Source organism: Macaca thibetana, chromosome 7, assembly GCF_024542745.1.
Source record: "Macaca thibetana thibetana isolate TM-01 chromosome 7, ASM2454274v1, whole genome shotgun sequence".
NCBI lineage: Eukaryota > Metazoa > Chordata > Mammalia > Primates > Cercopithecidae > Macaca > Macaca thibetana.
The window spans coordinates 153,250,613-153,274,388 of record NC_065584.1 but is presented as its reverse complement, the minus strand read 5'-3'; the positions used below and the strand labels follow the sequence as shown (position 1 = coordinate 153,274,388).

Below are 23,776 nucleotides of genomic sequence, written 5' to 3'. Positions count from 1 at the left end.
TTTTCTTATTTTAAATGTTTAGATCTTTAATGCATCTGGAATTAATTTTTGTTATGGTGTGAGGTATTGACTGTTGACCCTTGTGAGCCTAATGTGGAGTATGGCAGGGTGCCGGCAATAGGTTTGAGCCTCAGTAAGAACCAGCCCACATGTTCCTGGGGACCTGCAGGCCTGAGTGGATGGAGCTGAGTGTGCGCCTGAGGCAACAGTGACCTGAGGCCATCTGATTCAGGAGGGAAGGGAAGCTGCACTTGAGGATCCTTCCGACTGTGTTAGAGCAGCTGTGAGCCTTTGCGAGGTTGACCAGCAGAGTGGATAACTTTCCCAAAAAAGTAACCAAACATCCTTAACATGTTGTGTGGTTCACTAGAAGCTTCACATCTATTATCTCACTTAAGGCCAACATGGCAGATGTAGACAGAGGAGGATTTCTGATCCTGCTTTTACCATTACAGGAAAATAAAGGTCAGAGAAGTGAAGTGACATGCGCACGGTCCCAAATCTGGCAAGTGCAGAACCCAGACCTCCCACCACCAAGTGCACGCTCCTCGGACCTCTCTGTGCATCAGGTTCTGTCCTCAGCGTCCCTGCAGCTGCCCCTTTGGTGGAAAGGAAGATCTGGTCTAAGCCTTTTCCAAATCTGTGCTCCCCCACTGTGGGTAGGAGAGACTGGAAAAATCCATCCTCCACCACCAGCTGACAGTGAATTTTGAGAACCAAGGCTTCCTTCCACATGCACCTCTTCCTCCCCCTGAGCGATTTGGCGGAGGGTGGGAGTGGGGATGAGTCAAGCTGGGAAGGGGGAACTCAGCCATAAACAAGTGGGACTGACAGCGAGCACTTTCCCTGAAGCGCGTGACCTCCCACAGGCCTCCAGGGACTCCGCCTGAATGGCTTTGGCTTAAAAATTTCATGATCTAGGCTTTGCAGATTTAATCTGTTATATTCACGTAAGCAGCTGCAGAAAGGGGAAATCTTTAGCTAGGAGGTGGAGGATGGGGAAGAAGGTAAATTATTTCCAGTCTCTCAGTGGAGAGCAATTTAAAAAAAAATGAGTGGGCCGGGCGCAGTGGCTCATGCCTGTAATCCCAGCACTTTGGGAGCCGAGGTGGGCAGATCACCTGAGGTCAGGAGTTCGAGACCAGCCTGACCAACGTGGTGAAACCCCATCTCTACTAAAAATACAAAAATTAGCCGGGTACAGTGGCACACGCCTGCAATCCCAGCTACTTGGGAGGCTGAGGCAGGAGAACTGCTTGAACCTGGGAGGCAGAGGTTGCATGAGCCGAGATCGCACCATTGCACTCCAGCCTGGACGACAGAGCAAGACTCCATTTCAAAAAAAAAAAAAAAAGTGTATAATTTTTGCAGTTGCTCAGTGTATAATACTTATGGCTGGGTCTCCATCCCTTCTGGCTCCAAACCAAGAGGACACTCAGGACACAGAGTGATAGAGCTAGACCTGGTCTTGGACATCAGAGTGTCCCACTCCTTCAGGGAATGAAACCTTGTATACACCAAGGGAGTGGCTTGTCCAAGTGCACACCTTTAGGCAAGCTCTGGAAAGAGATCTCAGGTCTCCCAGATCCAGGGCCTGTACTTGTTCTGTTGAATCTCAGGAAAATCCTGGAGAAGGCATAGCCACTAGATGCTTGATGAGGAAGTAAAAGGTAGGAACTCAGAGAGAAGTAGGGTCAACAGGCCTAAGAGAGACCAAGGAGGGCTCCTCTGCCCTGGAGCTGCCCGTGGAGTGAAGGTAGGGGCCACCTACCTGCTCCAGGGGGATGACGAGGAAGGAGCCGCCCCCTGCGCTCTCAGTGACGATGGCCAGGAAGCGGGCGTTGACGGCACAGAAGTGGTTGTCATGCACGTTCTTTGTGATGGGGATCCCATCGAAGCAGTGCTCCCGGTTGGCCACCTTCCCGTAGACATTCCGGAACTTGGAGCTACGGTATTGCGGACGCCAGGACATCTGTAAGTGGTCAGGAGAGACAAGGGTCAGGCTGGGCCCTGTGCCATGAAGGGCCTGGGCTGGGCTCTGGGGGGAGGGAAGCTGCGGCTCAGACGTGCAGCAGGTGAGCAGGTCCTGGGTCCCCCGTCAGGAAGAGGTGGGAAGGAAGAAGCATCCAAGAATTTGGGCACACTCACAGGCCCAGCCCGTTCTAGTGGGTTTAATCTTTGAATAAAGTCTTACAAGAACAAAGATTGGCATAGGGGCTTTTGGTACACAGGCCCACCCCACTTTCTAGAAAGGCTGTAGGGTCCTTTTACTACCCAGGAACCTATCATGTGATAGAGCAAAGCAAGAACACAGACAGACTCCCTCCTGAGTATCCGGAACTGTGCTCGGTTCAGTATGGGAGGTGCGGACAGCAGAGGCCAGTGTTCACCAAGATTGAGGACAAGGCCCACAGCAGGAGTGGGGTGGGGAGATGTCTCTCCGTGTGCAAGAAGGCAACCCCCCACCCACTGTCATCCCCTCGGATTATCTAGCATTTCTAATCCACAGATACACCCTCAGAAATCTCTGAGTCCTGGATGTTATCATCACATCATCAGGCACAGAGAGGTTAAGTGACTTGTCCAAGGCTACACAGCTAAGTAGGGCCATGAACATAGGTCTCTTGACTGGAAATCCGAGACTCCTCCTATGCCAGATTACCCATTGAAGCAAGGTTTCTCAGCATGTGGCCCACAGATCACCTGTATCAAAGTCATCTGGGGTGGGGGAGGTCGCTGGGCTTCCTATGTCATTCGTAAGAAATGCTGATTCCTGGGTCCCAATCTAGACCTACTGAATCCAATATTTTGAGGATGCAGCCCAGGAATCAGTACTTTTCCATCACAGCTAGAGAGTCTCATGTGATGACAAAGCACACGATTAAAGCGATCTGGATTGCTGAGTCACTACATGAGGCACTGCTGTCTTGGAGCACTTACAGAATCCATAGCAGACTTTGCATGAGTGACAAACTTTTGTTATATAAGCCGCTATGATTTTGGAGTTAATTTGTTGTTACAGCATATCCTTGCCTGTTCTAACTGATATACTTTGTACAGTTTTTTGTTTGTTTGTTTGTTTCTTTTTGTTTGTTTGTTTTTGAGACGGGGTCTCCCTCTGTCACCCAGGCTGGAGTGCAATGGCGTGATCTCGGCTCACTGCAATCTCTGTCTCCCAGGTTCAAGTGATTCTCCCACCTCAGCCTCCTGAGTAGCTGGGATTACAGAGACCCACCACCATGCCCGGCTAATTTTTGCATTTGTAGTAGAGACAGATTTCACCATGTTGGTCAGGCTGGTCTTGAACTCCTGACCTCAGCTGATCCATCTGACCCAGCCTCCCAAAGTGCTGGGATTACAGGCGTGAGCCATGGTGCCGCCCAGCCTACATCTGATTTAAATCAAGCCAAGAGCTAAGTCACAAAGGCCTCTTTATTGAAGGAGGAAGTTCAGAATCCAGAAGGAGAATCCCAGGGAAGTCACTCCTCACCTTCAGGCAAATCCTCTTCCACCAGTTCTCTGGGCCCCAACTCCTGCCTCTCCACTGCCTCTTCTCCACTTCCCAAGGTTGCCCTCCATCCCACTGGGCCAGTCTCCCTGCTCTCTACTCCTCCCTACTTCCCTGTCTTTGCCCACGCTGTGTCCCTGTCCCTCCTGCCTTCTCTCTCTGCTGACTCTCTGTTCTCCCCCAGACTGTCTGGATAAAGTCATGCTGGAGAGGCAAGAGCATTGGCTGGGAGGCTGGTGGGTCACTGCCCTTTCCCCTCCCCAGGCTGACTGTGTGCCCTCAGGCAAGGCCTTCCCCTCTCCTCCCCAGGCTGTGTGACCTCAGGCAAGCCTCTCCCCTCCCTCCCCAAGCTGAAGGGAGAGCAGGCAAGGCTCTCCCTTCCCCAAGCACTGGCTCCTCATCAGGACACCAACTATTCCCAAAGTGAGGTCCCAGGTGGTCCTTTACATGTTTACAGAGATGAAGTTAATTTTAGCCAGTCATGCGTTTATTTTAAATTGCTTTAGAAAAAATATAACTTGCGTGTCAAATCCATGGTTTCACAGATACTACTGCTAATGAGGCTAAGTTTCAAAAAGTGAATCAATTCAAAGAAAAATACAGTATGAAAAATATAGTATGGGTGGTTGGTGGACCTGGCAAAAGTTTAATCTGAAGTGAGGACACTAGGTATTGCTCTGCCTTTTCCACGCGGAACATTCTTGATGCCACAGTTTCCACACAAGAGAAAGGAGGTGTTGAGCTTGCTCACTCCAACCTCCTCTTCCTTGCTAGTGCAGTTCTAGCTTGGAATGTCTTCTCTGGGCAGCCAACTCTCAGCCTTTAAGGCCGGACTCACTCTGATCTGCATAGCCCACAGTGACCTCCTCAGAATCCGCAGACAGCCGGCACCTCTCCCCGGGCGGGCTCCTAGTCTAGAGCTTGTCCTAGCCTCTCCCATCCTGGGGGTGTGTTGCTGCTCTGTGATGGCAGGAGGTGATACCAGGGTCTTCTGAAAGGGACTGAAGACTACTGTGCACTTTTCCCAGGCAGCCTAGGTGAGTCTTGGAGGCCATGGGGAGACCTGCTGGGCAACTGACCTGGTGGCAGGCCCAGCCCATCCATGAAGGGAGTCCAGCTCAGTGGGGAGACAGACGACACAGTTCAGCATCCACCAGAACCCAAGGCTCAGGGAGCCACCGGGATGGCAAGTTCTGTCTCCAACCCCAGCACAGCCTGTGGCTGGGCACCGGGGATGGTCTGCACAAGGCCTGTTTCTAGACTGAGTGCCCAGTTCTGTGCTCTTCCCAGTGCAGACTTCACCGCAGGCTCTCCCTGGGGGACAACAAGGGGAAGGGTCACAAGAACTGGACTGAAAGCCACGCAGACCTAGATTCAAATCCCAACCCTGCTATGTGACTTGGGCAAGTCACTTAACTTCTCTATGCCCCTCCATCTACTCCCATATTAAAGAGGCTAGCAGGCATGGTGGTAGGCACCTGTAATCCCAGCTACTTGGGAGGCTGAGGCAGGAGAACTGCTTGAACCCAGGTGGCAGAGGTTGCAGTGAGCCTAGATTGCACCACTGCACTCCAGCCTGGACAACAGAATGAGACTCCGTCTCAAAAAAAAAAGAGGCTAGGCCGGGTGAGGTGAGTCACTCCTGTAATCCCAGCACCTTGGGGGGCTGAGGAGGACAGATCGCTTGAACCCAGGAGTTAGAGACACTAACCTGAGCAACATGGCTAAACCCTGTCTCTACCAAAAACATACAAAGTTAGTCAGGCATAGTAGTACGCGCCTATAGTCTCAGCTACTTGGGAGGCTGAGGTGGGAGGATGGCTTGAGCCTGGGAGGTGGAGGTTGCAGTGAGCTGAGTTGCACCACTGCACTACCCGCCTGGGCGACAGTGCTGAACCCTGTCTCAAAAAAAATAAATAAAAAAAATAAAGGTGGCTAATCATCCCCATCACCTCCAAGGGCTTGGGAGGAGCCAATGCCAAGCTGCTTGCCATGTGCCCAGCACAGGACATGCTGACCTGATAGGCTCTCCTGAGCCCACCTGGCAAAGTCCACACGTACCCCAGGTTCCCCAGGTGGAGCGCTCAGCGGCCCGCAGTTTCTGTGCCTGTTTTCCCATCTGACTTCACCTCTTCCTCGTCCACCCTCCCCCTTCTCCTTTTCCCTGCTCCTTCTGCTTCCTCCCACTCTCTGCCCTTGTTTCCTCTCTCTCCCATCTCCCCATCTCCCCAGTCCTCAGGGTGTGGACACAGGAAGGAAGCATCTGTGGTGAAGGCTCTGGTGTGCACACTTGCGGTCTTCTTGAATGACTCCTTATCCATCTCCTGTTGCCCCCACAGCCCAGCTAGCACTTCTGAACTGGATGCTGCATCCCAGGGGACCACAGCGCTCAGGCTCGGGGCGAGCAGGCATGTTCTCCCACTGAGCATGTTCCCCGGAGATGGGCCTGGGCAGGCCCTAGAATGAGGCAGGCCTGCTTCCTGGGAAGAATGGAGAGTGTCTGTCTCTCAGCAAGCCTGGGCTGGCCTCTCCACCGTGGCGGGTAGGCTGGGGCTGGATCTCCATGGAGATTCTCTCTGCTGGGCCTTTGGAAGGGCCAGGGGAAGGGAGGTCAGGGGCTGCTGTTGATCAATGGCTCTATATCCCTGGGCCTGGAGCTCCATGCCACGTGAACCTATGCACAGGTGTTCACACAGGACCCTGAGCTGGGAGTCTGCAGTCCTGGCTCCGCGCCCCATTCAGACTCCTACTGACCTTGGGAAAGACATTTTGCTGCTCCAAGCACCAGCTGCTCCTCCCCCTCTACCTCAGCCCTTCTCTTTCTTTCTACTTCTGTGGAATTATGGGAAAAGAACTTGCAAAAATCATGACTCCTGCCTCCTTTTTACTTCCTTAAGCATTTCCTACAAAGGAGGGCAATTTCCTTAGCACATCACCATCATCGCATCCAAGAAAACTGACCATTCCTCAATACCATGTAATGCCCAGTCCGTGTTTACATTTCCCCCAAATACCTTCTACAGCTATTTTAGTTTCTGAACTAAGATTCAGTGAATCCTAGGTTCCCGTATTGCATTTGGTTGTGAACTCTCTTTTGCCTTCTTTAACCTAAAATACTCCTAGCCGTATTTTTTTTTTTTTTAATGGCATTGCCTTTTGAAAGATATCAGCTCAGTCGTCTTATAAAACGTTCCAAAGATTTGTCTCATGATGCTTCAGGGCATGGCTAAAGTTGTTCCTGTATCCCTTGTAAACTTTAAGAGTTAGGTCTAAGGCCTTGATTTGATTCAGGTTACAATGTCTCCATTATTAGTTACTTGGCTTTGGTAAAGCATGAGAAAGGAGAGGAGAGGGCAGAGGGAATGTGTAAGCACACACTTGGTCTGGCTGGTGGCAGTGAGGCGGCCACCTGGCCAGTGCCAAAGGTTTGTTCTGGAAGGTGATGGACAGAGGTTGGAAGGCCAGGCCAGGCACCAGTACACACTGTGGGCCAAAGCTGGGTGTCTGCAGAAGGATCTGCATTACTAAGGGGCTGACCTCATCCCTGCCGAGACCTCAAAGGGAAATCAGTGGGGGCGGCCAAGAGGTGACCTGAAAATCTGACCCTTTGCCTTTACCCCTGAAGCCCTGCCCAGATACTAGTAGATTCCCCCCGACTGGTTCTAGTGAGAGCAGAACACACTGTCTCTGAATCTTTTAGGACAAATGAGCACAAGACACAAGATTGGGACATATTGGTTTTGAGACTGGGTTTCAAGATTGGTTTTGAACTCCGTAAAAGAAAGGACGTTCTTAATGGTTAGAGCTGCCTAACTTGGAAAAAGAAGCTACCCTGATAGGTAATGAGCTTCCTATCCCTGGGGGGAGGAGGGGTTTCAAGATTGAGGTGGATGACCTCCGACCAAGGACGATGTGGATTAATGAGTGGAACTAGATCGCCTTCCAGCCCTGAGATAATAGAGTTCCTGTACTTTATTAAACACATGATGTTGGAACAGAGAGGAGCTTTGAGGTCTACCATCCTGGTTCTACCACCCTCCCTGGCTGGGGGTCTTCCTCCTCTATATTTCCCTACCCCAGTTGGGTTGCTGTGACCCTGAATGACAACAGCTCTTACATGGCAATAGCCACCTCCTCTTAGGGCGTCCCACAGAGCTGATTAATGCTTGGCACTTATTTCAAGCTTTAGATATGCATGTTTTCTGTCTCCAGTTACTGGATTGTAAGTTACCAGATCATCCAACTCCTTCTGGCCCCTGCACAGCCCCACCCCACTCCATGCCTAGTTCAGGGTTCCCTTATAGCTGAGCCTCATAGTGACTCTGGCTGAATCATCTCTCAGTACAGTAGGGGGGCAAGAGCCAAGGTCAGGCCCAAGGAGGTGCCTCCTTCAGGGAACTCACCCTAGGGCTGTGACTTCAGCCTGCTGTGGTTTTGCATTTTATTTTCAGGCTGATGTGCTGCCCTTGCCCACAGGATGAGGGGCTGGTCCTTACCCTCCCTCAAGAGCCCTCCCTCTACCACGTTCTTCCTTCTGGTCATGCAGCCCTGTCTCCAATAGGCTCCCTGTCACCAGAATATCGACGCCTCGGAACCCAGTACTGCTGTCAGGCTGAGGCCTAGCGAGTCCCTTGCTGTTGACAGCACAGAATCAGCAAGGGGCCAGTGCCCGTAGAACCACCCTGAAAAGCCCACCCGCAGTCATGATCCTCTCCAGACACCGCCTCAGTCAGCCCCGCTGCTGTCCAGCAGGCAGAGCTAGGCAGGTGCTACAATCCCATTTACAACATAGAGTGTCTGTGTGGCTAATGGAGGAGTTAAGAGACTTGTCCAAAGTCACAAGCTATCAAAATGGTATAGCCAAGACTTCAGCCAAGAACTTCTGACTCTTAGTCTACTTCTCTTTCCAATACAACACGCATCTTCTCCTCCTTCAGCCTCTCCACCTCAACTCTTACCCCTCCCCAATAGCTCCATAAATCCACGGCCCTACACAAAAGTGTAAAGAAACTGTATAGCAGGAAGGGTTTTAGGAGTCAGAAAGAATCCTGTGGTTTCTATCTTGGCTCTGCTACTTGTTAGTTGTACGACTTTGGACTACCTACTCAACCTGTCTGAATATCAGTTTTCTTAACTGTAAAATGAGAATAATGTCATCCAGCTCACTGGATACAATGAAGTGACCAAATACAAATTCCTTGGCAAAGTGTCTGGCCCAGGACGGGTGCTTGCTACACACTAGCTCTACCCTCTCTCCTTCTCCTGTGAGGGAGAGTCTCTCACTTCAAATAATCAAATGTTTACTTGGGGAGGTCAGGCTTTGCCAGGAGGAGGAGGACAGGGCTGGGCTGGGCTGGTCTGAGGGTCAGGAGAGGGAGGGAGAGGTTCTGGATTCCAGATGTGCACAGCTGCTGGGCCTGCTCCCTGGCAGCCTCTCCCTGGGCCCAGGGCCATCCTGGTCTCCCTCCCAGATGGGGAGGGCCCGGAAGGAAGAAGTATTCATTTTGCAGCTAAATGGCCCTTATAGCCTCTCAAGAAATGTAGGATAGCATTTTTTCCTCTTCTGAGATAATCACTATGTATACTCCACATGGAAGCAAATTGTATCCTGTCCTCGGATCTCAAAAATGATTTATTGTGGACAGCGGGTGCATTTTCTAGATGATGACATGAGCAAAATTTAGTTTTTAACTGGAACACAAACATGTAAGAGAGCACTTTTTTTTAAGTTTCTGACTCAGGTGAAGGGGCAATGTGGCTACATTCACATCAAAGGGCTGGGAGTAAGCCCCCTGGGAAAGAGCTGTGTAATGTGGGGAGCCCAGGAGACCTCTCAGATCTGCCCTGGTAGCTCCCATGGGGCAGCCCATCACGATATATGACAGAGCCACTCCCGGGTCATGGGCTGTCAGAGAAAGACTGGCACTTTCCATCTTGTTTGGTCACTAGCTGTGTGACCTGGGACAAGCCACCTTCCTTCTCCGGGCTCAGTGTCCTCTTCTGTGATATGTGGGTATCAACTGACCTGGGTCCCGGAATCTGTATGAGGATGGAACATGAGAACACAAGAGAAAATCATGTGGCACTGTCATGAAGGAAAGACACGGTTATCAACAGCTCCATCTCATCCACAGCATTCTGGGTCGTGAGGGAGAGCTGATCATCTGTTCCTCCTCCACCCAGGAAGGCTGGACACACAGGAGGAACACAGTGAATATTTCCAAACTGGAGGGAGCAGAGGGAACCAGCCCACAGTCCCGAGGGGCTCGCCAGCCTGGGCAGTAATTCCCAGTGGACTTCAAGCTTCAGTGTCCTCCTCTGTAAAATGAGAAAGCCAAACAGACAATGGGAGATGCATGAACTGTGCCATTTCCCTCAGCATAGCATCTCTCAGACCCCTGCCCTGACCATTTCCAAACTCGGTTATGCATCAGAATCGTCTGGGAAATGTGTTTTGAAGGCATGGATCTGTGGAACCAATATTTGGGAGTATCTCCTCTTGCCTGTGTACCTTAGAGTAGGCTGAAACTGCACTGTCCTATATGGTAGCTACCAGCCACAGGCAGCTGTTGAAATTCAGATGAATTAAAATTAAATGGAAAATTCTTCCTCAGACTAACCACATATCAAGAGCTCAATAGGCACATGTGGCTAGTGGCTACCATATGGGACAGCAGAGATTACAGAGCATTTCCATCACTGCAGTGTGTTCCATTGGACAGCACTGGGAGAAAAGACATCAATTAGCTCCTAAAAGTCATCAGTTAGCTACTAAAAGTCCTAAATCCTAGAAGACAAGAATCAATCCAAACCGCCACTCCTGGAAGTTCCTGGGTGGGGTGTACAGGGACTTAGGAAGGCTACAATTTGGAGTCACTCCACCGTCTTTCTCTGCATCTCTGGCAAACATGGAATTCTTGGGTTCCAGACCAGTTCTCCCACCAACTCACAGGGCCTCTCGGGCAAGCCCCTCATTCTTCTCACCCAGGAAATGGGAATGCCTCCTCGCCACCCAGCTCTGTCCTGCCTCCCTCATGCTATCAGGGAGCGGATCAAAGCCAAGTGGGAACAGGCAGGGCTGGGACGGCGCCTTCTCCACAGTCTCTAGAGGGGAGGATACGCAGCATGCATCCACCACCCAGTGCAAGCCCAGCCAGAGACACGGTCTATTCTGTACCAGGCCTCTGCCCCGAATCCCGGCAGCCTTTCCTGCTCCGGTGAACAAGGCCGGACATGTAAGGAGAAGGCTGTAGCCTCCTCTGCCTCAGTCTCTTCAAGACAGCTTCCCACCTCCCCCAAGACGGGCACTGGGAAGTCCTTCCCGAGGCCCCCAGATTTCATGCTGTGCTCCCCTTGCTCCTGGTTCACCACACTGACAACAGCCAATGTGTGTTTAGTGCTCACGATGAGCTGAGCATTTTACCTTCATTATATCCTACAATCCTTAAAATAACCCTGAGAAACAGGTACAATTATTATCCCCATTTCCAGACGTGACTGGGTTTGTCCAGGTCACTGAAGTGGAGGAGCTGGGATCTGATTCAGACCTGTCACCGAGGTCTCTCCTTTACTTGTCTGCTCCCCAACTATCCTGGCTGTTGTTGCGGGCGGGGACTGCACCTCATTCCTCCCATTTTTCCGGGCTTCCCATTGGGCCTAACATCATCTTGATAAATGGTTACGAAATATACGAGTGAGGGAAGGAATCGGAGGGCAGGGACAAGGAAGAGCAACCCAAGTCTTTGCCTCAGGGCCTACAAAAGTCCCCTTGGAGCTCCAGATCGCGAACCTTGTCCATCCCCATGTTCACAGGACCAGATCCCACAATATTCACTCTGCACAGAGAGCCAGGAAAAGGAAATGTCTGCCTCCTCTGGGCCTAACTTTTCCTCCATGTGGTCCTGACACAAAAAGGCGTTTGAAGGAACTGTATCCTGTCAGAGCAGAAGAGGACTCACAGGTCCCCTAAATCCAGCCTCTCATTTCAGAGACCCAGAGAGGAGGAGCGACTCGTCCAAGGTCACACAGTATTGTCTCTGGATGGCCGGTCCACACTGCCAGCTTCCTGCCCTGGGGTGGTAGAATCTGGTGCCGCCACCTCTTCCCTGCAGGCAGATCCCATGGGAGTCTATCCGGGCAGGCAGTGGCAGAGCAGAACCCAGGCCTGCTGGGAAGGATCCACGCTACGCTGGGGTTCTGAGTTCTGTGTTTCTCTGACCAGGCGGAGAGGGGCGGTGGAGCTCAAAACACAGGCCCAACAGATGGTTTCTATTTGCAGCCACTGAGGCTGGTCTGTGCCAGACTCCTGACCTATTTTGAGGAACTGAGGGCCCTGCTGGCTCAGAGATGGCCTCCAACTTGCACCCCCTCAGCCCAAAGTCTGGCAGGAGATCAAATGGGTGGTTCAAGTCCAGTGGGGAGAGGAGTGAAGGTGGAAAACCTTTGAAAATGAGGCCAGCGTGGATGGTCTGCAAGCTCGAGCTCCAGGGAACAGGTCCTTGGAGTGTGAGCCCCAGATCATCTGCCTCAGAATCACCTGAAGTGTTTGTGGAAATGCAGGCTCCTGGGCCCCACTTCCAGCCTGCAGAATCACACATTGTGGGAATGAGCTAGGGAATGTGCATTTTAACCAAGCCCACCAGGAGATTGCTGTTTGGGATCTCTGCTGTTCAATGGACCACCTGTGGACCAATAGCACTGGCATTACCTGGAAGCTGGTTAGAAATGGAGAATCCCAGGCCCCACCCTTGACTCAAATCAGAATCTACGGTTGAACATGGTGTGGTCCAGGTGGTTCACACAGATGATTAAATTGAGAATCACTCTCCAGCTCAGTGCTTCTCAAACTTGCACGTGCATCACAATTACCTGGTGGGCTTGTGAAAACACAGATTGCTAAGGCCCATTGTTTCTGATTCAGGAAGTCGAGGGTGGGGCCCGAGAATCTGCATCCCTTACTCATTGCCAGGTGATGCTGAAGCTACTGGTCCCGGAACCAGACTTTGGTCCCTGAGCGGCACTGCAAGGAGCACTGGGCCCTCTGAAGCTTCAGCTCTGTGACTTTGCATCTGTCCCTTTACCTCCCAGTTCCTCCATCAGAAAAATGGATATAATTCATGTTTTTCCTAGGATGGTTAGGAGGATCTAGTGAAATAATACTGTGTGTGAACGTGCTTTGCTAACCATGACTGCTCAACAAAGATTATTTTATCGATCAATCTGCACCTTCAAAAGTGCTTTGGGTTTGCCCTTGACAACCACCCTGCCGGCCAGCGAGTGAGTAAAAGAGCTGGGCCTAATGCATCCCTCGAGGGCTTTCTTCTGTATTTCTAGACTGTCATGCACAAGATCGTGCACACAGCAAGTGCTTAATAAGGGCTGGTGGAATTCAACCCAGGACTTCTGGTTTTCAGCCCTATTCTCTTTCCACAGCAGGTCCTACTTCTCACATCCTCCTTCATGGCCTCTAGCCTCTTGGTAGGCGAGGCTGACCAACTTTTTTAAAAGGCTGTTTCATAGTCAAGGCTAAAGGCTGAGCTGGGGAGATGCCAGGCACAGCTGCCACTGCCGAGGCTCCCTGCCTGTGACATGCCCTGACCAACTCTCAGGATAACTGGGATCCCGTGTTCAGAGTGCCTGGCCTGGTCCCTGGTCCACAGACCAAGACCTTGCTCCCTGTCACCTGCCAGTGCAGAAAAAGATGGACTGATAAACTGTCCCCAGGGGAATATGGTAACTGGTGATGGGCCTTCCCCTTCCCAAGAGATAATCTATCTACATTACAGCCAGGGGACGGCATGGAAGAGAAGGACCGTCTGCTGGCTTTGTTGTAGTATCTCTGTTCAAATAAAAGGAGGCCCATCTCTCAGTGCCCCAAATGAGAAAGGAGAAGCTGAAGTTCTTTATATTACTGCTAATCATTTTGGGTATAAAAAGGGGTAATAAATCAACTTGCCCATAAATAAATAGATCCCAGGCCCCATGCACAGAGCTTATTTGGAGATAAACCCTTTGCACTGTCCACCCTGTGCTGTCCCCAAGGAGAGAGAGAGAGAGAGAGAGAGAGAGAGTGTGTGTGTGTGTGTGTGTAGGAGTAACTATTTCCTCTAGGACTCTGGAAACAATTCAAGGGGCCTCACCAGCTGAGGGTCTAGAAACCAGAGCAGAAACTTGTTTTTTTAAATTAAACAATGTTACTGAGGAAATCAATGGGTTTTGTTTGAAAACATCCGTGATGACTGTCTCATGATGTTCTCCACCTCTCACTCACTGCCTTGTAAAAAGAATCCAGTAAGCCGGGCGCGGTGGCTCAAGCCTGTAATCCCAGCACTTTGGGAGGCCGAGACGGGTGGATCACGAGGTCAGGAGATCGAGACCATCCTGGCTGACACGGTGAAACCCCGTCCCTACTAAAAAATACAAAAAAAAAAAACTAGCCGGGCGAGGTGGCGGGCGCCTGTAGTCCCAGCTACTCGGGAGGCTGAGGCAGGAGAATGGCGTGAACCCGGGAGGCGGAGCTTGCAGTGAGCTGAGATCCGGCCACTGCACTCCAGCCTGGGCGGCAGAGCGAGACTCCGTCTCAAAAAAAAAAAAGAATCTAGTAGTTAATTTAGGATGCAGCAAGGAAAGAGGAGTCTTCTTGGGATCTGTGACCAACAGTTCCCCTACGACGCCCTACAACGCCTTCTGTTCCCCCAATTCACAAGGGAGGCCACCTCATTCTAGGTGGTCGCGTAGCATTCCACATGACTGTCCAGCACACAGCTCTGCTCCATAGGAGTGATCCACACTCAATGGTGACAGCTAAACCAGCCAGCTCCTCCCCTTGAAGGGTTTAAATGTGGGCTACATTGCACCACTAGTTGGTGGCAGAGGCAGAAGCCATAAGCAGAGGGAAGCGAGATGGAGAAGAGGTCAGAGAAGAATGTAAAGGGGATCACTGCAATTTTTAAAATAATGTTAGTGCACTGTTCTGCATTTACTAGGTGTGACCTTCCTGCTGTTCCTCTAAATCACATCCATTTATTGGCCAGGCATGGTGGCTCACGCCTATAATCCCAGCACTTTGGGGGGCCAAGGCAGGCAGATCACTTGAGGTCAGGAGTTTGAGACCAGCCTGACCAACATGGCGAAACCCCATCTCTACTAAAAATAAAAAAATTAGCCAAACATGCTGGCGTGCGCCTAAAGTCCCAGCTACTCAGGAGGCTGAGGCATGAGAATCACTTAAACCCGGGCGATGGAGAATGCAGTGAGCCGAGATCATGCCACTGCACTCCAGCCTGGATGACAGAGCAAGACTCTGCCTCCAAAACACTACAAAAATACAAAATAAATAAATGATATCCATTATCCAGGGAGAGTTCAGACTGTTAAAGCAGGACTCAAACAAAGTTACATTCCGACTTCCAAGAGAGGATTCTGCAGCCACAAAATATCTTAAGAGACAGAATTGTTGACAGAGGACTTTTCTTAACTCCCGTCTCTCCATGTTAGCAAATGAAGAGTCCTGTCTGGCTGACTCCATCACAGGGAGGTCCCGGCTGGACACCAGGAGGAAGGGGAAGTCTCACCCTTGCAGCCTGCAGGACTGTGGGATAAGGGAAGCAGAAACAGATACATGGATGTTCAGGAGTGTGCTTGGAGTTCCTGTACTTTGGGCCAGAACCTCAGGGGAAAATGTGTTGAGGGTGCTCTGAGAACACAGGAGTGTCTCTCCAACCTACTGGTTGAGATTCTGGAAGGAGAAAGGACACTATTACAAGCAGTGGGTCAAACAGAAGTTGGCTTCACTGAATGAGATGGTGAGGGGTGTGGCCAGAGAGCCTGGAGCATGCCCTTGAGCCTCCTTTGGCGCCTGGCTGGTGGAGAGGACGCAGCAGTCTCCTCACAGCCCCGAAGCAGGGTGTGGAAGGTCTGAGAGCCACAAGCTAGTGCGAGGTTGGCATGGGCAGGGGCAAGGTGCGGGCTCAGAGGCTGTTAGGGAGACAGTTTAGGCCTGGGCAAGATGTAATGAGATTCGGGTTCTGAAATCTGCAAGACCAGCCAGGGCCCCACTTGGGATGCACCCCACTATCAGGGCCAAGAACAAAATGAAGCATGAGTTCGTCAGCTGCAGACATCAGCAGGAGATGCCCAAAGAATGCTCTGGGAGAGGACAGACCAGCCACACCTCAGGGGCATCAGTCAGGACATGTTTAAGGTCCACTGGGGAGCTAGGGCCCTTTTCCTCCAACCCTTGAAGTCACATGAGCCTGGGCCATCTCTATCCACAGAGGCCAGGGGAGGAGGAGTTCTGAAAGGTGATGCCTTTGGAGTCATCCAAGCAGATGTCAAATTACCCCCACCTGGCACGGTGGTTCACACCTGTAATCCTAGCCCTTTGGGAGGTTGAGGTGGGTAGATCCCTTGAGGTCAGGAGTTCAAAACCAGCCGGGCCAACATGGTGAAACCCCATCTCTACTAAAAATACATAAAAAATTAGCTGGGCATGGTGGTAGACGCCTGTAATCCCAGCTACTCAGGAAGCTGAGGCAGGAGAATCACTTGAACCTGGGACCAGTGGAGGTTGCAGTGAGCCAAGATCACGCCACTGCACTCCAGCCTGGGCGACAGAGCGAGACTCCGTCTCAAACAACAACAACAACAACAACAACAACAACAACAACAATTATCCCCCAAAGGGTGAGCCTTTACATCATAAGTTACTGAATCAGACCAACTCCACTGGACCGAGCTGAATGCGTTTTATCACGGCTACCTACCAGGTGGGGCTCCCGGATGACACCAGACAAGCTTCAGAGGAAATAAACTTGTATCTTCTTTGCACATCCAAGTTGTCAGGGCTGCCAGCTAAGACCATGAGGGCTGTACCCTGCACAGATGGGCCGTGTGGATGAATAGCACCCAAGGAGTTATGCCACATGGGGGCTGCTGGTGCGGGAGGCACTCACATCACCACCCCAGAGACCCCACTGCGGCAGTCAAGATAACGGAAATCTGAGTACCTTCTAGCTCTGAAATTCCAGGCATCTGAGGCCTGAGAGCCTGGGCGGCCTGGCTGCTGGTCACTCTCTAGCCCAGACTCCCTCATTTACTAAAGGTCAACAGAATCCGTTGCTAGCAACCAACAGAGAGCCTGCTCCAGTGATGCTGAGGGGTGGCATGTGGCCCTCCCTGGTGGCCATCAGGGCCATTCCAGCAGCCTGTTTACACTGACTGCCAGGAGCATCTCCTCCTCTCCTCCTGGCAACTCAGGAGGGGTTGTCTGTGTGCAGGCGTCCGCACCTTCTCTGGTGTGGCTACTGATGTCAAGCGGTAAATGAACTGGCCCTACGGGGTCTCTGACCATCCCATCCCCAGGGACCTACCCTCCCCTGAACACCTGCGGCATTTCCTGGCTGCCACCCTGCCCCCTGGCACCTGGTGTGTACTTCAGGGTTGACTGGTTCTCTTTACACGTGTTGAGATTAACTTCTCCCGGACGCTGTAAGCTGGGCCCTGGTGTCAGCTCTGAGAGCTGGAATGCACAGGAACTCTAAAGGTTGCCAACTTCCTGGCTGAGATTCTGGAAGGAGAGAGGACACTGTTCCAAAGTGGGCCAAACACAGGATGGCTTCACAGACAGATACGGGTTTAAATCCTAGTGCCACCATTTACTAGGTATCGACTGGACATATTCATTAACTTTTTGGAGCTTGTGTTCTCATCTATAAAATATTATAAAATGTATAACAAGCCCTAGACAAGTTCATTAACTTTTTGGAGCTTGAGTTCTCATTTATAAAAATGGGGGTAATACTGTCTCCTTCTCAGGACAACCTCCATCCTCTTGGTCTTCCTCACAATGCCCTATACATGGAGACTGTCCATAACCCACTGACGGGCAAGTGACTGGCCTTTCACCACTTCAGAACCTGGACATCCAGGTGTTCCCTGGGAGCACAGGGACAAGCTCCTGGAGAAGGGAGCAGGCAGACCTGCTGACTGGACTTGTACCTGCCATTCCAAGCCCCACCCCCACCACTGCCCTGCACGACCACAGGAACACCCCTCACCCTTGGGAGAGGGCCCAAGACCCAGTTCTGGCCAGTGAGACATAGGAGGAAGTCCCCTAGGGGGCTTCTGAGAAGATTTTTGTCTCACTAAGGAGAGAGACATAAGAAAAGTTCTTTCTTGGCATACTGGCACACACCTTTGCTTGCTTCCTGCCTTTGCTTGCATTTGAGGAGGTAAATCCTGGCGTTCTGGAACCCATTTTGTGGCCAAGAGGTAACAAGCCTACAACCAAAAGGCCAAAATGAGGAGAAGACAGACCAGAAGCACAGAAGAGGCCTGGGTCCTTGATGACACTGTGGAGCCACCAACCAAACCTAGGACCTCCTTCCTCTGCAACTCTTATTTGAAAAACCATGAAAATCCTATAGATTGAGTCAGTCTTGGCTTTCTTTGTTACTTGCAGCCTAAAGCATTTCAACTGATGGAAATAAAGAAGAGAGGGAGAGGGTAGCAGATCTCTGAGTCTTTGGACACTGCCTGTGACCTGTCCCCATGAGGTCTCTCTGCCCCCACAGCAAAGAACTTTGCTATTTTAAGGAGGCCCAGAGACCACAGAGCCCCACTCAAGCCTAGCAGGCCTGCTCCTGCCAGGAACAAAGAAAACCATTTCGTTTCGAGGTTTTCTCTCATCCTTCAGCACAGTTCCTTGGGGTGTGCTGATGCAGCTGCCTGTGCCTGCCATGCAGTTGCTGGAAAAGTTGCACAGCTCAGGGGATGATAACAATGACCACTTGGGTCAGGGGGAGCAATAATCAGGTTCATACTGCCCGTTGCACACAACCACCCCACACAGCATCCCCTGGGTCCAGCAACACTGCCGAGCCTTGAAAGGAGATTTTTTCCCTCTTTTTCTTTCTTTATTCCACTGAATGATGTCATTGCTACAGAAGCCATGAGGAAGAGGGGTGGAGAGGAAAATGAGGTAATGGATGCAGAACATCTGGCACGGTGCCTGGTGGGCACTGAGCAAACACCAGCACCCTCCCTTTTCTCTTCCAACATGATGGCAATGCTGGGTGACAGAACACAGCATCAGGCAACTCCTCCAGGGCAGCGGTGCCTCTGGCGGGGCATTACCTACCTTTTTGGATTCCTGGTTTTTAAAGGACTCTTTCTACTGGTGTGCTTTTCCTTCATGGTGTCCACTTAGACGTAGTGCATGTGTATGCACACAGCACACACAGACACACACGCATGAACACACACACACACACACACACACACACACACACACACACACACACGCTGGTTTAAGAGCCCAAGCTCCTGACTCCACAGCGAGCTGGGTCCCAGTCATCAGGTCAGGGTTCTCAATTAGCTTCTGCCTCAGCCTCATCCAGGTCCTCCTGATCTGATCCCCACTGAGGCTGCTCCTGTCACTGACCCTCCTGCTGGTCCCCTGTCCATTTCATAAGGACATGCGGAGGCCCTGGGAGCTGCTCAGTGCACAGCTTTTCCCTGCACATCGTTTCTTCCCCAGCACCTGGGCTCTTTGTTTGGGCCCTCCTGGTTTCTGTGAAAGTCAAAGCTGTGGTTGCCTGAGTACCAAACCACTGGCATAGTCCGGCCTCTGTCAATCCACCTCCGGGGATAAAGTCTCTCTCCTCACCTCTTCCACCGAGTCAGGACCACTCCAGTCCACAGGGCACTTTTATGAGAATAGAGAAAGGTGCCTCTTCCTCCAGCAGAATCAGCTCCAGGCTCAGGGAGTGGAATGTGGACTGGATTTCAGACCCCATTTACCCCCTGCCAGGGGCCTTTGTGCAGGGCACAACTCAGACAACCGTACACAGCAGACCTGCAATGGAGTCTTTCCAATTATTCTCCTGAACTTCTGAACTAAATGATTTTCTCAGACATTGACTCATTCAGAACTACTCCAGAATTTCCAATGTGGACCAGCCCCGCTGATGGGGCAACAACTTTGCAAAACTCCAAGACACATTCAGCACTCCCCAACATGATCCCATGGCTCCCCCAGCAGACCTCGCTGGCCTCACCTTCCTGCCTCTCCTCTGCTAACTCTAAATAAAGTTACAGCATCTCTGCTGTCCAATTACAATTCATTCCTCCCTGCCCCATCTGGAGGCAAATGGCACATCTGTCCCAGGAGACCTGCTGGTCCCTCCCTCCCACATTCTCATCCTGCCCTTTCCCCAGCTTGCCTTATCTTCCACATCACATGGGAAACTGAAGGCATCCCTCTCAGCAGAAAGTCTCTTGTACCCAGCAATGCTTAGCCTCAGGGAATGAATGGAGAGGCTGGGTGAGCCCATGTAGACTCCAGAGGAGGCAGGAAAAGCCCTGGGAAAAGGCCTTTCTCTATTAGCTACTGTCGTGAGCAAGTTGATCTACCTTTTAGGACCCCATTTGTGTATCAACTGTGGTGATAATAATGGTGCCTCCTCATGGAGCTGATGTGGGGATTAAATGAAAATGCATGTACAGTGACTGTAACATTACTTGGCTCATACCATGGGCTTAATACACGTAACTATTGTAAAGTCCTTTGACTCACCTGTTTCTATCCCCTTGTTATAAAATGGATAAAGTGATATGTTACATATTTTAATGTATTTGACAGTTAGTGGTGTACTTGCTACATGTTAGGTACTATTCTAAGCACTTTGCAAATACTGCCTTCCTTAGTGTTCATCACAACCCAGTGAGGCAGACGCTATTATCTTCCCCATATCACAGGGGAGGAAGCTAAGGCACAGGCATTCAGTAACTTGCCCAAGGTCATCCAGGCAAGAAGGGACAGAGAAAGGATTCAAACCCAGGCCTTCCGCTCCATAGGGTGTGTGCTTAACTGGGCTATGGGGTTTCTCTGTGACTCTTGTGAGAATTAAATGAGGTCATGCCTGCTAAGTGCTTGGCACGTAGAAGGCACCGGAGATTTGGTCATTATGGTAATGTACCATTATTGTTGAATATTTGTAATTGTTATTACTAATATATGCAAAGCCCCACCCAAATTATGCTGGCCCTTCCCCTTTTCTTCCTCTCTCCAGCACTGACGTTGCTGGTTTGGGTGGTGGTGGGGTTGGAGGAGGTGTCTTTATGGAAGGCTGTGTTTCCAGTTTGGGGGCAGGGAGGGAAGATTTTGGGTATAGACGTAAGAGTGAGCAAACTCCCTCAGCACAGAGCCTCATCGAACTGGTACACTAGAAGCTCAGCAAGTTATGTTAGCTACAATATGGGGAGGCGTGGACATGGGGATACACCAGGGTGTGTGGGGCAGGAAGGAGGCTGTACCCGTAAGCCTGAGGGTCTATGGCAGAGGTAAGCAGACAGAGGGAGATGAGGCTGCCCCTGCAAGATTCAGCTCAGCCAATAACCGAGTCACCTAATATAATCGTACAGGCTCAGAGCAGAAGCCATTGCTTGCTCACATCTCCCCATCCCATCCTGCAGATGAAGACCACACTTGTCACAGTGCCTGTCACTCCACCGTGATGCAGAGTCTCCTCTCCCACGAGCTCCTTATGCTATAGCCAGGCTCTCCTTATTGTCCCAGGCACGTGGTTACCTCCACCTCCCCAACCCCAAGACACTCCAAAGAGATGCCTGCCCTCTTCTCTCCGCACCCTGGAATTTTACTCATCTCTCTCCCAACACACACCTTCCCTGACCACCCCCCACCAACACACTCTTTCTTCCTGGGGACCCATCTGCACTTGAAGGTCCATAAACCACCCTCAGGCACTGAGGGCAAGCTGCCCTGCCCTGGTGCATTGCTTTTCCTGTGTTCAGGTCTAACTCTAAACTCCTTGATGGTTGGGATGATGTCTTAAGTCATTTCTGAATCTCTCATATGAGACCAGCACAAGATCAATACAATAATGAATACACAAATGTAAAGTAAAACAAATAAACAAATAAAAATAAAATTTTATAGGTAATGCATTTAGAAGCAGCTTATAGGAATTACCTAATTTGGTCCTCATTATCCTCATGAATTTGACATTATTGTGCCCATTTTGCAGATGTAGAAACAGGCAGAAAAGAGGTAAGTACCTTGCTAAGGACCCCCAGTTGGCAGTGGTGGGACTGGGAGCTAAACCCAGGAGTCTCACTACACATCCTGTGCTCAGAGCTACCCTTTGCACTCTCATTGGCCATTGATGAGTGACTCAGTGATGACACCTGACCTCTGCCTACTCTTCAAACTCATGACTTCCCCAGGGAAACTGGCAGGGAGAGGTGCCTGGGGGCTGGGGCCTCAGCCTCTGACCAGACCTCCTGGCCTCTCCGGAGCAGTGGTTCTCAGCCCTCACTGCTTAAATTTGCCCGCAGACATGTTTTTTCATAAGTACTGACACCTGGGTCTCTCCCCAGCCAACAAAATGGACTTGATGATGGGGCCTGAGCCTCTGTATTCTTGAGCTCCCCACAGGGAGAATGAAAAGCCACTGCTTTCGAAGCAGTGATTCCCGGGAAGACTCTGAGTCTCTTGCTCCCTCCTCCCCTCACTCAAAGGCTGGGAGTCCTGCATCTGTGTCAGCCAAGTCCCTGGCTTCTCCCTTCTGTCCACATCACTTGTCCCCAGAGGGCACAGGGGAGAAAATCTGTCTGAATCTCTAGCACTCAGGACCACATAAGCCACACGTCATGAGACAGAACTCAATCTAGCCAGCAGCTAGCAGCCAGCACAGTGATTAAGCATGTTCTAAATTAGTTGCCAACATTTTTTAAAAGTCAGGATCTTTAAGAAAAACTCAGACTTCTTTCTTTTGTTGAAAAATAAAAAATCAGAAACTACTATGCACCCACATCCCCACTGCAGCCCCTTCAGGAGGGGAGGGGATGCTCAGTTACACCCAAGCCCCCTCCTGCATTACGGTTCTCATCTGAGCCCTGTAAGCACTGGAACTACGTGCCCTCGCAGCAGCACGTAGTAGGAAAATTTTTTAAAAACTGCTGACGAATGAGTCTTTTTGACTTTTGAAGCAGCCTGTGCAGAAAGATTTACATATGAATCAAACAAATTGCAATTCTTGCTAGACAGCATTTCTGGATGAAAGCTAGAAACAATTAAATTACCCCAGGAAGAAAAGCTATGGCACATCCACAGGATGAAACACAAACTCAGCAATAAAAGGAGCAAACTACTGATACCCACAACCCCACAGATGACTCTCAAATATAGTAAAGCTGGGCCGGGTGTGGTGGCTCACGCCCGTAATCCCAGCACTTTGGGAGGCCAAGGTGGGCAGAGTGCTTGAGCTCAGGAGTTTGAGACCAGCCTGGGCAACATGGTGAAACCCTGTCTCTACAAAAAATACAAAAGTTAGCTGGGTGTGGTGGTGTGCACCTGTAGTCCTAGCTACTTGGGGTGCTGAGGTGGGAGGATTGCTTGAGCCCAGGAGTTGGAAGCTGCAGTGAGCTGTGTTCAGACACTCCAGCCTGGGCAACAAAGCAAGACCCTGAGACCCTGTCTCAAAAACACCCAACAACAAAAAAGAAAAAAACCTGTAAGCGGAGTGCACAAGCAGGTTCAAAGGCTACATACCCAATGATTCCATTGATATAATATTCCGGAAAAAAACATCTTCTACAGATGGAACACGGATGAATGGTGGCAAGGCCTGGGGGTGGGAGGAAGGCCTGATCACAAAGGGGCAGGAGGGGATTTCAGGAGGCAGTGGAGATGTTCTGTATCATGATAGTGATGGTGGTTACATGATTGTTTGCATTTGTGAAATGCATAGAACGGGACACTAAAAAAGATGATTTTTTAAATGCATGTAAATTATACCTTGAAGAACCTGAGTTTAAAAAAATTAGCTGAAGAAACATTTGTCCCCGTTCTAGATACAGAAAGTTGCATAAAATAAACTGTGGAGAAGCTTCAAGTTTAGAGATTCCTAAACCCTGCAGGCAGCTGAGAAGACTGGGTTCCCTCAGCATAATGCAGCAGCGTGCTCGGGCCGCCCACTGCAAGGAGGCTCAGGAACAGCTGAGTGTGGTGCAGAGGAAGGGACCCTGGGCATACAGTCACTTGTCCTGCAGTGTCCTTGACTTTGGGCAGGAGTGGTCTTTGACCACTAGCACTGGAGTTAAAAACAGAGACACGGCCAGGTTCAATGGCTCGTGCTTGTTAATCCCAGCACTTTGGGAGGCCAAGGCGGGCATATCATGAGGTCAGGAGTTCAAGACTAGCCTAGCCAACATGGCAAAACCCCGTCTTTACTGAAAATACAAAAA

General features: G+C 50.7%; 1 protein-coding gene across 1 annotated transcript in view; it reads right to left on the bottom strand.

Annotated features, from left to right (window-relative positions):
• The window catches only part of CORO2B (coronin 2B), a 150,670-nt gene that overhangs the window by 80,237 nt on the left and 46,657 nt on the right, over window positions 1-23,776 (bottom strand). The window contains exon 2 of the mRNA XM_050796338.1: window positions 1,772-1,972. Within this exon, the coding sequence (XP_050652295.1) occupies window positions 1,772-1,972 (201 nt within the window). The remainder of the gene's footprint in view (window positions 1-1,771; window positions 1,973-23,776) is intronic.